Here is a 15,158-nt window from a genome sequence, read left to right as displayed (position 1 = left end):
TTTGCTTTAAAAATCAGCAGCAGTAGAATTATGTAATGAAGGGAACATTTTATGCCTGTCTTTAGGCACTACTCTCATTTCTAAAAAGAACTGTGGGAAGTCCTATCTACAGTGACCACATTGCCATTTTAGAAACAGAGCACAAATATTTGAATATGGTCTTAGAGGGAAATGGTAAACAATTAATGGAAGCTTCTTTTAAAAAATCATGCAGGAGAAGAATATCATTATTTCCCCTTGAAAACAGAATAGAAAATTCTTCTTTAATAAGATTAACTTTATTCATTTTATATTAGACTTAATTTATACACAGGTATCTGTATTTCACACATACAATACAAAGCTATATAATTCACAGGTGAGAAGGCACTTCCATTCCTCTCACTGACACATTCTGATAATTCACAGGCATGATATCAAGTACATTCTGCTGATAAGAAGTGTTCTGGAGCTAGTCCTGCTGGAGAAGTAAAGGACTGATGTAAAATTAAAGACACATTTTGAATTGAGAGAATGTGGGACGGTCTTTAATTTCATCCTAAGGAGTTTGGTGACCACACAAGAAGAAAAACTCGAGTGGCTGTTTGGAGTTTGACATCACCAAATCCCTTGATAAATTGCAATTATATAATTCACAATTAGTTATTTATGATCATGCATAGCCTATAAAGGGACCATATTAAATTGTTGAATGCAAATCATTTGTCTGTTTTGCCAGTTCTACTTATACAATGTAATCTGTTATAAAACAATGAACATTGGTTATGAAATGATGTAGCAAGGTACAGGATATTATATAGTTCAATATTCTTGCACTACTTTTTTTTTTTTTTTTTTTTTTACATCTTTAGTATAGATGATGCAAAATCGTTGGCATAATTGCAAGACAGGAAGTGGTGTATGTATGCCCCTGTTTAGAAACTAAAAATATATTGCCGTTGCTTGTTACTATAGTTGCAGTGAGAAAGGAATTAAGAGGTTTCTATACTATGTTCAATTCTAATATTTAATTTTATTCAGATGCATGTTTAGGTAGTAAACAGGAAGAAAGCAAGAAAGATGTAATATACTATTAGTTTAATTTACATTTATCATATAGTGTGACTTCATTGGTTGGGTCTAAGAGAGTACTGTTTTAAAAGTCGGCAGGACTTGATACTGCTTCCATTCAAGTCAATGGCAAAACTCCCATTGAATTATGTGGTGCAGAATCAGAGCCTAATTGAGCCATCCCAGATGATCCCATCCTACTGAGCTGTACTCAATTGTAGATCTGATGGCTCTGATTTACATCTGGCTTTTTTTCCCCACAACCTACTGGACATTCCTGCAGCTGAGGATTACTGAGGTGTAGGCATACCCCCACCACCTCCCTTTACTCTTCCATGGTTTCTGCACCAGTGTGAAGGGGTTGCATAATAAGTTACTGTGGCTGTACACAACTTTGGCTGAGAGAATATTCAAGGGGCTGGTTGAGCCAGCTGGATCAGCATAAAGCAGCTGTAGTAGGGGTGAGGAGCAAACTGTTACTCCTGGGGGAATTCTGCACCACTGCGTACGCGCAGAATTTGTCCCCCCACAGATTTTTGTTTTCCTGCAGAAAAATGACTTTCTGATGGGGAAGCAAAGGGAAGCAACTAGAGTGGTCATGCAACCCTCCCCACCAGTATGTTTCAGGTGCCCAGGGCAGTTGGCAGAGAGGTAAATAGCTGTGGGTCGGGGGCGGGACTGGGGAATTGGGACTGCATAGCATCCAGGGCCATGTCAGACCCACCCCCAGATGTCTCCCCCAGCTGTAGGAAGCTCTGCAAACTTCCTCTTCCCCTCCGCCCCCATGCTTACTGCACCCATCACTTCTCAGCTGCAGGGGGAGGGATCCCTGTACAGGGAGTTGCTCCCCCATCCACTACCCCCATGCATCCAGACCCTCTCGTGCCCTCCCGTCGAGCCTCACTCCCCCTTGCACTCAGAAACCCCCCCCCCGATGAGCCCCACTCTCCCTGCACCTGGATCACCCCAATGAGCCACCCACACCTGGATCCCCACCCTACTGAGCCCCACTCCCCCAGCATCAGGACCCCCCCCCACTGAGCCCCCTACACCCAGACCTGCCTGCCAAGTTCTATTCCTCCATACCCAGACCCCCCCCCACTGAGCCCCAACCACCTTCACCTGGACCCCTGCAGAGTCCCATTACTGTTGCACCCAGAACCCTCCAACAAGCCCCTGTGCATCCAGATCCCCCACTGATCCTCCCACACCAAGATTGCCCTCCACGGAACTCTCTCAACCCACACCTGAATCTCCCCTCCACATTTTGATCCTGCCTTGCTGAGCCTGCCTGCTCACATATGCTGCACCTGGTACGGAGAGGAAGGGCCCTGGTGTGTTTCTGGGGCAGGCCCGGCCCTTGCACTGTGTCAGGGTTGGGTGAAGCCTCACCGCTGAGTCCATGTCCCAGGGGGAGCTGGACAGTGATCTCCCACCTCTGTGCAGCCAGTGGCCTGTGCTCCCCAATGCCGTGGTGGAGCCTCCACATTTATTTTATAAATGAAATTTGGAGAATTTTGCAGAATTTTAAAATAGTGTGCAGAATTTTTAATTTTTTGGTTCAGAATTTAAGTTTTTGGCACAGAATGCTCTCAGGAGTAAACTGAGTATGTTAAGCTAATGTACTTTACTAGTGTGATTCAGGTAGAGATTTAAGTGTGTATTCATGATCATAATGCACTTTGAAAAAAATGTAATAATTCTAAAACTAATTTACTAAAATGTAACCATTGTGGATAAACATTAGATTATATATATAATATTTAAAACTATTACAGGCATATGGCTCAGGCTGTGATATTGTTGTTCTGGCAAACGACTTTGAATGTGTGCAGATTATTCCTGGTGCTAAGCATGGAAACATCCAAGTCAGCTGTGTGGAGTGCTCCCAACAACAAGGCAGGGTAAGGTCTTTAATGAATCTGAATAAAGTTTTAAAAATGAAATGTATAAACAGAAACTGTTTAACATGTTGATTCTGTTGCTGAGGTGGTAATTTCATGCTAAGGACCTATTTTTAGATACTTAAAACTTTCTAAATAACCCTTTTTTGGTTAAAAGTAATGATTCTTGTTTTAGCCCAATATGATTTATTTTTTGAAAGTTTTTGATAAAACTGAATTTAGCCCATTTTCAGCTACCTAAATATGTTTCTATTTTTTTTTCCACTATTTAAAAGTAGAAAAAGCTCTTCATGTTCAGATAATTTATGCCACTTTTAAAAAGTTTGATTTGTATATGTCTGAATATCAGCAAGGGATGCATCAACAGCTAATTCTGAAAGTAATAAATTCTGAAAGCTCACGTTCTTTTCTTTGTAGCAAAAAGGTTCAGACCCCATTTTGTAAGGGGTCTCATAAAATGTGAAAAGGTACAGCAAACTTTTCTGAACATAATATATTCTGCGATGAAGACCATACTCTGTAATTTGCTTTGCAGATGATTCTTGGATACTTTAGACATCAACTAAAACCTTCATATTTTGCTGCATCAAAATGTGTTTCTTTCAACAGCAAGTTAAATATTATTTAAAAAAGAATTTAATGGATTCTAGTTTTCTGTGGTAATTTACCCTGCAAAACAAAGTAGTGTAACATATATAGTTTTCCTCCTCTCCTACTCCCCAACGCATTATTATTCTGATTATGCCCTTTTTTTGGAGTTTGCAGATTTTCTCCATAGAACCAACTTGATGCTGTAAATTGGCATGTCAGTAGATGGTTTTAGCTTGTGTGTACAATTTGAATGTAAGTTTTGTCAAAAGTGACTGTATTTTTTGGTGCTCAAATCATGAGACCATGTGGCTCAAGGAATTGAAAATGATTAAAAGTAGAATACTGTGTATGCAAGTAATTTTTCCATAACTATTCATTTGCATTGAATACAATTTCATTTATTTCAGCGTATATAATCACATTTATTTCTCAAAGAACACTGGAAAAAAAAGAACATTTATAAATAAATTATTTCAATAAATGTGGTTGTAGTGCACCAGATATGTATATGTTAGCCACTGCTTATGACAGACATCTGCCAAAAAAGCACATTCTAGTAAAAGTTTAGAAATCTAATAGAAGAGATTGGAAGCACTTCTCTTGGAAGTGTGCAGTTAAAATAGCATATGCTTTGAAACATTAAAAGAATCACCATGGCTTAGGTTCCCTTTTGATGGCATAGTTTAAATATAGCACAACTGATTATAAACTACGTAGTATTACTGGCTATGCCTCCTGTAATGTCCCTGACATTGCAGCTCCACTAGAGCCACAGTACCCAGGGGAAGGAAAGATTAAGAATTTTATCTGGTGGCCCTGAAATACATGTGGGTCCTGCAGTATTCTAGGTCCACGGGGTTTGAACTCCTTGCCTCTTCTTCTGTGTGCTTTGAGGCAGTGGTTTTCAACCAGGGGTACCTCTGGGGGTACACAGAGATCTTTCAGGGGGTATATTAACTTATCTAGATATTTGCCTAGTTTTACAACAGGCTACATAAAAAGCACTAACATAGTCAGTACAAACTAAAATTTCATACAGACAGACAATGACTTGTGTATACTGCTCTATGTAATATATACTGAAATATAAGTACAATATTTATATTCCAGTTGATTTATTTTATAATTGTATGGTAAAAATGAGAAAGTTATGCGATTTTTCAGTAATAGTGTGCTGTGACACTTCTGTATTTTTATGTCTGATTTTGTAGTTTTTAAGTGAGATGAAACTTTGGGGTTTGATAGGAGTTTTTAGGAAAATGGGTTAAAACTTGCAGATTATTTCTGTGCAGGGGAGACTAGAGTCCTAAATTGGAAGTATTTAAACAACTCCTAACGTGTCTTCTTAAGTAAAATTTAGACTTTAAAAAAAACAATCCAGCCATTTTTGAAGTGCAGATAAGCACAATGATCAGACGTATTCCCAACCCCCCCCCCCCCCCCCCAAAAAGAAGTCTTTTGTAGATGTGGTTTTTCTGTGAAAGAAATGGATTGGAGAAACTAGGGAGTCCTACTTGAAGTATGCTAATAAGTTTCCAATAGTATGTTCAGTATTTCGTTTCCATATACCAGGCTTTTCCTCAAAATGGACTGAACCCAGCAGCAACAGAATAACATTTGCTCCTATATTCTTGTACTTAATATTTAGTGATAGGAAATGGAACTTGGAATCACAATGAGGACCCAAACACTGATTATTAATTTACTAGTTTTCTGTGAAGTAGAGCAAGAGTAGAAAGAGCAAAGGCATCAGCTTTCCATTGTGCATTAACAGTAGCTACCCTGAAGTAATAGCAGATCAACAGGAGTTAGCACATGTCCTTTTGTACTCAGGGTCTCTCTTGTTTACATTTAGATCTTTAACATAGGATTTACTCAAAACAAACATGTATTTTTCAATGTTTTTTAAAAGCAAATAATTCTACATACAACACCACTAAGTAATGTTTGTATGAATTTTGCTTTCCTTTAGCACCTACACTTACAAATTATTGAAAATTTAAGTAAGGATCTGAATTCTAGAGTTCTATTATGCTTTTTTCGTGAGTTTTAACATTTTACTCATTCAATCTGTTCCAGATTGCAGCATCATATGGAAATGCTATTTGTATTTTTGAACCTCTTGGTATAAATTCTCACAAAAGAAATTGTGTAAGTATGTATTACATGATTAAACTATGTCTTATTTTGTTGGAGCAGATAAAAATATGCCTTCCACTTGTTAAAGCCCCATTAGAATGGAACAGGGGAGATTAACTGAGAAATATGTTCATGTTAGACACATATATAGTTAAAAAAATTGTATAGTGAGAAATCAGAATTAATTTCTTAGTCTAAACAATGCTGTCTAGCAAATATTGCTTAAAATAAAAAGCTCTCATTTGAAAATGAAGGTTAGAAAATATAATTTTCCTTAGTTTTCACCTATTCTGTATGAGTATTTTATTTAGTGAAACATGGCTGATTTTTTTTTTGTTTATATTCCTCCTTTCCTAACCAGGGATACGGTATTTAGCGAGTCCATAGTATTTTGGATAATGCTAGTACATATTTGTTTGGAATGTCTTACCAAAATGGTGAATGTTCAGTTTTCTGCTGATAAAAGAATTTTAGTGCTGCATTTCATCATTATAAATCAGTTGAATGCAATTATTAAATACTTCGGCAAAAAGTCCTGTGGCACCTTATAGACTAACAGACATATTGGAGCATGAGCTTTTGTGGGTGAATACCCACTTCATCGGATGTAAGTGTCTATTCACCCACGAAAGTTCATGCTTCAATACGTCTGGTAGTCTGGATCTCTAAAAGTGGCAAAAAGTCCTGTGGCACCTTATAGACTAACATGGTTACCCCTCTGAAGCTATTAAATATTTGATTCAGCAATCTGTTACAGTCTGAATTTATTTTCAATTGAATTAATAGAAAACTGAAATTTACATTTGTAACTTCATATAGAAAGTAAAAAAAATGCTGTTACTTTATTATTTTGTTGCTGTTAAGAACTAACCCTTTATTCCTAATGTTTTTATACCACAGCAACTGAAGTGTCAGTGGCTTAAATCAGGGCAGTTTTTCCTTAGTTCTATGACTTACAACTTAGCATGGGATCCTCAAGGTAATGTGAAATTTAGTAGTGTTTTGTTCAAAATTTATAACTGTAGAATGATTCTAGTTTCAAATTTTTATTTAAATGAAATTGGAGTGTGAATATATATGTATTAGATAAGCAATTCTCAAACTGTGGTAGGTACACTACATGTGGTACATAGGTTGATATAAACTTGAGTATAACACTAAAAATCCACTGCAGTTACCATTTATGAAGATGCTATGCCAAGTACTTTTGAGTTTTAGATGTAGTATGCTAGGTCTTAGTTTGGGAACTGCATTCTTAGGTAGCTAACTGATATAAATGTATCACTAAAGGTAAGATAGTTAGAATGTTTAGCATATATTCTGATAAGAAAACTATGTATGTTATGTTTTAAAATTTCTAACATTATGTCACACTTGGAATTTGACGGGTTATTGAACTGTGTATAGTATTCACTCTTAAACATAGTGCATTATTGTGACGTTTCCCTCTGGTGTTATCTGGGCCAGTGATCTGTTAGGTCACTCAAATCCTTGACTCTCGGAGCCAGCCTTACCCTGCTCTGCTGTGAAAAACCCCTCTCCTGGGCTGTTCACACACAGCCTCTGGCATGTAAACTGCTCCTTGGATTGTGCAACCAAATGACACTAGCCAAAACTCCCAGCCCCAGACACAACCCTAGGAACCTCCTTCTTGCAGTGTCCAGTTATGCCTGCTGGATGCTGCAAGCTTATATAAGTTCATCAACTTAACAAAGAAATTGATATGTACCAGGCTTGTTCTCCCAAGGGGAGTCTCTGATATGCTTCAAACCAAACACACTGCTTCAGGTAGAATAAACCAACAGATCAATTTTAAGTGTTTATAAGTCAAAGCATAACCAGTCAGATTTGGTCAAATGAAATAAAAGCAAAACACATTCTAAGCTGATCTTAACACTTTCAGTGCCCTTACACTCTTAGAATCTTCTCACCACAGGCCGGGTGGTTGCTCTTCAGCCAGGCTCTTCCCTTTTGATCAGTGTTTCAGTTGCTTGATATAGTGTCTGTAGATGTAGGTGAAGAGAGAGCATGGCAAACATCTCTCCCTTTTATCCTGTTCTTTCTTCCCTCTTGGCTTTGCCCCTCCCCCCTTTCAGAGTCTGGTGATTATTATCTCATTGCAATTCCAAACTGACCAAAGGAAGGGGCGTGACCCTCTTGAGAGTCCAATAGATTCTTTTGTTGCTGCCTAGGCCAGCATCCTTTGTTCCTATGAGGCTGGGTTTGTCCCATACATGCCCTGATCAGGTGTGAACTGCCTCTCAGCTCTTAGAGTTTTTGCCTGGGCTTATTTTAAGCCATAAACCGTGATACATTTTCAGCCTCATAACTGCATACAAGAAATTATAATCTAACCTTACTGTAACAACAATGCTCAGTGCATCATGAGCCTTCCGAAGACACCCAATATGACAAACTTTTTGCATTGGATACTACACAATCATTTTACAAGGATGAACATGGGGGTGCTGGATGCTCCCTCAAGGTTCAGAGCGTCACAATTACTTGAGAAAACTATTTTTAAAATGTCCATCTTAACAAAGGGGTAAATTTATTTCCTGTTTGTCAGTTCCACATCTCAAAGCAAGACATGACCATTTTCCTCCTGAAAGATGTTGTAAGTGCCACATGTTTTGAGTGGCTAAAAGAAAAGCTATTGATGGGAAGTAGTTAAAAAGGTTAAAAATATTTCTACTATGGATCTGTGCTACAGCTGTGAACTGCAGAGGAGAATGTGTACCATCTGATTTTTATAGTGATCAAAGAAACTTAAGTTCATTTGTACAAAGATTCAGATTAGTGTGTCAGGGTTGATGAAGTACAAGTTTGCTCTAAAGTGACTAAGAACAGGAGAGTGAGTGGAAAATGGATTAAGGGGTGATCAGCATGTTTGTGACAGAAGAAAGACATGAACGATTTTGAGGGAACTGGCAAAATCATTTGTGCCCAAGACCAGGCAGTCCTCCTAAACTAAATTTAAAATCATGTTATGCCTCTAATCCCCTCTGTAGGCTATTAACAAGGAAGCCCAAGGTCCTGCCCTGGCACACCAGATTGGGGCACTCAAGAACCCACTAGTGTATGGGTTGAGAGAGACACCCCTTACAAGCCTATCAGTGTGAAAACAGTCTGTATCTCTCCCTGAGAAGATAAGTCACACTCTGGCCAGACATTTATGAATCCTTGCTGGTTGGCTTGATGATAGCTTTGGGGAGGAAGGAATCATCCTTTTTTCTTCCTTTCTCAACTACATCAGCATGAGAAGACATGAACCCTCACCCAATTATGCTTAGATACCCAAGCGTTAAGTATCTTAAAAATACCAATGTTAAACAAAATATTTGAAATGTATCTAACACTCTTGCAAGGACTCTTTCACCCTATGAAGTGCAGCAAACAATTGAAGCTAAGAATGCGGGTCCAAGAGAGCATATCAGTACCTGTGAACTCAAGTCTTTTCTTCAAGTGTTGCCTACATAGCTCCACATTTTTCACTCCACATCTTAGCAGGAGCCATCTAGAAAGCTTAGACCTTTGAGGTTGGGCACGTGCTTCCTTGTAGTACTTGAACATTCAGTCCTGAGGGTATATAAGGCACGGTGACTCTATCCCTCAGTTCTTTCCAGCCACCAGAGTGTACCTAGTCAGAAAATAGGCATATAGACAAACATAATACAACTACAAATACAACTTCCTTATTTCCTTTTCATGATGAGTGGATCTTCTCAGTTAGGAGGCTTATTTTCTCATTATCTCTACAAATGAAAGTAGCTAATTACCAGGTTCTTGTGGCCAGATATGGTTATTTTAAATGGGGCAAAGTCCAGTGACTTCTGTATAGAAAAAAAAATTGCAAAGTGATCATCTGGAAGACTAAATAGGAGACAGCAGATGTGAGTACTTCAGCCCTTCCAGCTTTCAACAGATATTTTCTATGGGCTGTAATTTAGTAATGTGGTAAGTTTTTTTTTTTTTTTAAAAAATCAAGAGGCCTAGTTTTCTTCTTCACAATTGGGCTTGTTGGGATGGATGTGTACAACACATTAGAATGGATTGCTGGAATTAATCATTACAAAAAAGAGAGTTTCTTCTTTCCCTGTAAAATGGGTTCTGTGAGAGTACCTCTAGTAATTGATACGCCTGACTGATTATTGATATTAACCAATCTGTTAGCATGTTAATTCTTGGACAGTCACTTTCCTGTTGCCTACGTATGCCTATAAGCAATGACTTCTTGTACTGGGAGATTTTTTCCCCTCTGCAGTTGTTTGACTGTCAAATGGACAAATCACCTGTGGAGAAAGGACAACTAACTAATATTTATACTCTGTTCCATACTCTAGTAGAAAACCATTTTACAGGAAGGCAGAAGTTCCTTTTGAAGTTATAAGTTTTTTAAAGAGAAGTTTGATCCTGTGACATTCTGGAAAAATCCAAGAACTACCCTTATTTGAGACTAAACTTGTCTGTTTAATCTCCCTTTTTTGTTTTCTTCAACTTGCACACTGAAAAATTTAAGAGGGAGATTTGTAAATTTCTTGGTTTCTAATACAATGGTGATATTTGTGAAATTCTGCATGTCTTTCCACTACACTTCTGGTAGTGGAATTAAGGTTTTTGGCAGAAAAGATTCTCCATAGCCTACAAAATTTTCTGATGGATGGACTGAATAACAAGGTCTTATCACAGACAGTAACAAAACATGTTTTAATTTAAATAGTTCCAAATAGTGGTTGGCTTACTGATATACATGGAAATAAATCTGGGCATTGGAAGAACAAATATTTATCATCTGCCATTACAAATGTTTAAGTAATGTTTACTAAATGTTTGCAAGTTTAAATGTAGTATGAATCAGTGGCTGTGTCTTTTGGAAATATGAAATCAGTATAGCTATAAAATTATTGGGGTTTTTTTAATTCAGATGGTTTAATATCCAAAACAATATCAATTATTTTCATATTACTGTATTCATAATAGCAGGAAAAAAGCACTCTTATGCTTAAAATATTTTATAAAATCTAAAAAATTTAATAAACAACTGGAGTGGAGTATGCCATGTCTGAATAATCTATTGTAATCAAAATGGACTTCATAAAGTTGTGTTCCTAGGCTATTTTTAATTACTTGTCAAGATCGGATACTCTACATAATCTTCCAATATAAATGCATCCAGAGTTCCTTATTCTGTTCTACAACTTTAATTAATATTACTCACTTTTAGGTAACAGGCTCCTGACAGCAACTGACAACTTGCAGTTGTGGGCCCCTCCATGTAGTGACGTTCTAGAAGAAGAGGAAGAAGAGGATGATCCTGATAGTCAGATCAAAGATGATAAAGTTCTCCCTGTTCTAAATGACTGGAAATGTGTCTGGCAGTGCAAGTAAGTGAATCTGTAATCTAAGATGTGTTAACTAGATGTAAAAGACTGCATTTTAAATGTGTGCAATTAAAAGCATTTAAATATTTAGAGCCTTGTGCAGATACAGAATTTTTATCTGTGGATATAAAGCGGATATCCGTGTTGTTGCAGGGCTCTAGCAACAACAAACGAGACCAGCAGGGCCATGGCCAGCAACTGGGTCAGGAACCACAGCGGCAAAAGCAGCAGCATGTCGGGTTGCAGGAGCCAGCGCCCAGCCCAGGCAGCTCCTCCAATGTGGCTGAACCGCCCCCAGCCCTGCCCATGGGACGAGCACCAAGCTCACTGGCAGCTGTCCCTGGTCATGCTAGTGTGTGCAAGCGGCTTGCATGCCTCCAGACAGGAGACACACACCACTGCATGATTAATAATAATGCTGGTTTTGAATATCGTGATGGAATAAGTGAGGAAAGCAAAAAAAAATAAGAATGGAAAGAAGAAAAACAGGAAGGAGAAAAAGAATGGAGTTAGAAGGAAAGGGTGTGTGTGTGGGGGGGGGGGGGGAGGACAAAAAAGTAGACAGGCACTTACGCCAAGATATGGTGCATGGGGACCTAGGTAGGACGCTAATATGGTAATTTAAGGTGAAGGGGACTCTTTTTTGATTAAAAGGGATTTTAATCTTTTTAATCTTTTTGGATTAAAAAGGGCAGGGAACCACTGAGCAATGGAATTTCTTTAGAGTTTACAGAATTACAAAGGAGTTTCAGATGCATATTTCAGAAGGATATACACGTTCAAATACCCAGAAAAAATATTATATATTGACGGACTGAATCATTTAATGCAATTAGAGGGGAGAACTATCATCAGAATTTTAGTGTGTTAAAAGAAATGCCTCATTGTAAGCTAGTAACTTTTCCTGACTTATAATTTTATTATAATTTTATAATCAGACAAATATTCTTTCCATGTGAGCCCCACCCTATCCAGATGACAATCACCCACCTGAAGAGAGATTTATCTCAAGACATTTTCAACCAGTTGAATTGTTTATTCAAATAATAAGAATTTTTTTTCTTTAAAGAACTAGTAGCTGTATGATATTTCCTCTTCAGCTCCCATTCTAGCAGTACTTTGTGTTGCTTTCTGTAAAAGAGCGGGACTCACCCCTGCAGCACCTCCTACTGGTTGTTGGGAATTAGCTCTTTTCCAGCCTGGAACGCCCTTTGCAGGCCAGTGACCCGCACAGCTCTGGCCCCCCATGTCCCTCACAGACCCCAGTGCCCCTTTCTTTGCGGTTCTGCCCCCAGCAGTACTCCCACACTCTGCCTCTGGGGCTCCCCTTCCGGGGTACCCCCAACCCACTATCCCCACCTTGCCTCAGTCTGGACTACTGCCAGTCATCACCAAGTCCCTGCTCCCTGGGGCAGCCTGCAGTGTAAAGGCCACTCATCATAGGCAAGGGGGTTTGGACCTGTTGCCTTCCTCTACCTCCCAGTACCTCTATGGGCCTTGGACCAGGCCCTACAGCTTGGGGAGTTGCCAGCTTGAAGTGCCCCTGCTCCTTCCCCAGCACTGCACCCCCCTCAGTACCCTGGCAGGCAGGCCTTGCTCTCTCCCAGCCTGGAGAGAGACTCCTTAGGCGTCTGGCTCTCAGCCTTTTTATACAGGCCAACTGAGGCCTGATTGGGGAAGCAGCTGCAGTTGGGCCACGTCCCAATCAGCCATCCCCAGCCACAGCCCTCTCCAAGGCTGCTTTTAACCCCTTCTATTTTAGGAGTGGGTAGCCACCCTGCTACACTTTCCCATAAGCATTCCAAAGTCTGTTAGGAGGGATGTGCGTGTCAGCCTGCAGGTCCAATATTCCAACTACATTAACGAGCTTCCCTCCATACCCTCAGTTCCTGTCATTCTACTTTTGCCTTTGCTCTCATCTTGACTGTTCATTTAGTGTAATTTACATTTCTGTTTTAATTATTGTATTTGTTACATAGATTTTTAAGGCCAGAAGGAACTATAATGATCATGTAGTCTGACCTGTTGTATAACAAAGGCCATAGACTTTCACTCAATAATTACTGCATCCTGTCCATATCTTATGGTTGAGCTAGAGTATATTTTTAGAAAGACATCCAATCTTACTTTATAGACTTCAAGTGATAGAGAATTCACCATATTCTTTGGTAAATTACAACAGTTAATTACCTTACTGTGGAAAATTTGCTCCTTATTTCCAGTTTGAATTTATCTAATTTCTACTTCCAGCCACTGGGTCTTGTTACGCCTTTTTCTCCTAGATTAGAGTTAGATTGCAATCAATTCAACTATTAACTTTTTTCTTGGGTAAACTAAATAGACTGACCTTATTAAATCATTGTAAAACAGGTTTTCCATACCTCAAATCATTCTTGTGGCACTTTTCTGACCCTCCCCCACCCTCCAGTTCTCAACATCACTTTTAAAGTGTGGGCACCAGAGCTGGACTGCCGTATTCCAGTAATGGATCAATGCCATATATATATATAGACGTATCCTCTCTGTACGCTTAATTGATATTATACATCCAAAGATTGCATTTAGTCTTCTTAATCACAGTATCCACTGGGAACACATGTTAAATGGTTATCCACTATGACCTGCAAGTCCTTTTCAGAGTCTCTATCTGCTGGGATACAGCCCACCAATCTGAAAATTTGACTAACATTCTTTGATCTTGTGTGACCGTGCATTCTTGTGGTGTTTGAATGAGCTCAACTCATTCAATTCAGTTGGGGATTGGTCCTGCTTTGAGTAGGGGGTTGGACTAGATGACCTGGTGATGTCCCTTCCAACCCTGATATTCTATGATTCTGTGAACTTCTGTGGATGGAAGCCCCTTCTGTCCTAGTTGAGCATTTTATATTACTCAGGCTTGAATATTCTCAGCTTACTCTTACGGTTCTCTGGCATTGTCAGAAAAATCAGTGATTTGCTAGTTACTACCCCAGAAAGTTTTCAGAGGGTCACCATTCACACAGATGTCTCTAACTTGTGTGATAACAGATGAATGCTGTTCTAGATAGGAGTGTTCATTTATGCACCTCAGTGTGTTTTGGCTCTGAAAGTGAAAAGAAGCCAGCCTAAGCATCAGTAACTTGGAATTTTGGACCATAAAATTGCCATCTGAACTTTCCTGCCATGAGAGGTCATTCAAACTATCATGGACTGAGTGGCTGCCATGTTCTAGATGAAACGAGAACTGACCTGTTTTCAGTCCCAAGTTATAAGGTATTCTGAGGGACTAATACAATCAGAACAATATATGCTTCTGTTTTCTACTTGGCAGACAAGGAGATTTTCCAGGTGGGTGACTTATTCTACCAATCTTAGGACCAGCACAATTGATTCTTTCCAGATGGAGGTTCCTTGAAATTAGATGTCTGCTTCTTCAGGCAATGCCAAGTGCCTCACATTTTGTTGAGAGAGAGTCCCAGACTAACTAGGAGATGCTTTTCTTTTGCATTTGGATCAAGATCTTATGTGCCTTTGCTCTGCAAAAAAACCAAGTTATTTTCTGCCCATTCTCTTTTCTCAGTGCTTCAGATATTTTTGTGTGAAAATGATCCTAAACTGCTATCGCTGTTTTTAGATAGATGCAGCACATAATAGCTGAGACACATTGGAATGACTATAAATTATCAACATGCTTCACTTAGATATTACATAATGATGATTGATTGTATATTTTGGAGCAATAATATTACAAAAATACATACACAGTAGTCAGTCAGGGTTGAAAGCTGAACTGTCTTTCTTCCCTAGGACTGCAGTATCTGTACATCTGATGGAGTGGTCTCCTGATGGTGAATACTTTGCAACAGCTGGAAAGGTAAGGACAAATAATAACAAATTATGGACTCCGTGCATACTTAATCAAAACTAATCCCAATATCTAAATAATTACCAAACAGTTTCAAATGTATAGTGAAGACTGAGTTTCAACTTCCATTCTTACCTCCCATTTCAGTTTCTCGTATCTTTCTCAAACTGCTTTTGGGATTAAATTTTCATGTAACAATACATTTTTATTTCATCTAAAGTCCTGTCACTTGAGTGATCTTGAGTTTAC

The 15,158-nt window shown here is 38.8% G+C and overlaps 1 protein-coding gene across 4 annotated transcripts in view; it reads left to right on the top strand.

Annotated features, from left to right (window-relative positions):
* DMXL2 (Dmx like 2) overlaps window positions 1-15,158 on the top strand; it is a 116,715-nt gene that overhangs the window by 9,590 nt on the left and 91,967 nt on the right. For all 4 annotated transcript variants that reach the window (XM_038418704.2, XM_043493263.1, XM_038418703.2 and 1 more), the window contains exons 2-6: window positions 2,829-2,954; window positions 5,625-5,696; window positions 6,585-6,663; window positions 10,909-11,068; window positions 14,852-14,918. In XM_038418704.2, coding sequence (XP_038274632.1) covers window positions 2,829-2,954; window positions 5,625-5,696; window positions 6,585-6,663; window positions 10,909-11,068; window positions 14,852-14,918 — 504 coding nt within the window. The remainder of the gene's footprint in view (window positions 1-2,828; window positions 2,955-5,624; window positions 5,697-6,584; window positions 6,664-10,908; window positions 11,069-14,851; window positions 14,919-15,158) is intronic.

Source organism: Dermochelys coriacea, chromosome 10 (assembly GCF_009764565.3).
Source record: "Dermochelys coriacea isolate rDerCor1 chromosome 10, rDerCor1.pri.v4, whole genome shotgun sequence".
Lineage (NCBI taxonomy): Eukaryota > Metazoa > Chordata > Testudines > Dermochelyidae > Dermochelys > Dermochelys coriacea.
The sequence above is the reverse complement of the archived record's forward strand: the minus strand, read 5'-3'. Positions and strand labels throughout refer to the sequence as shown.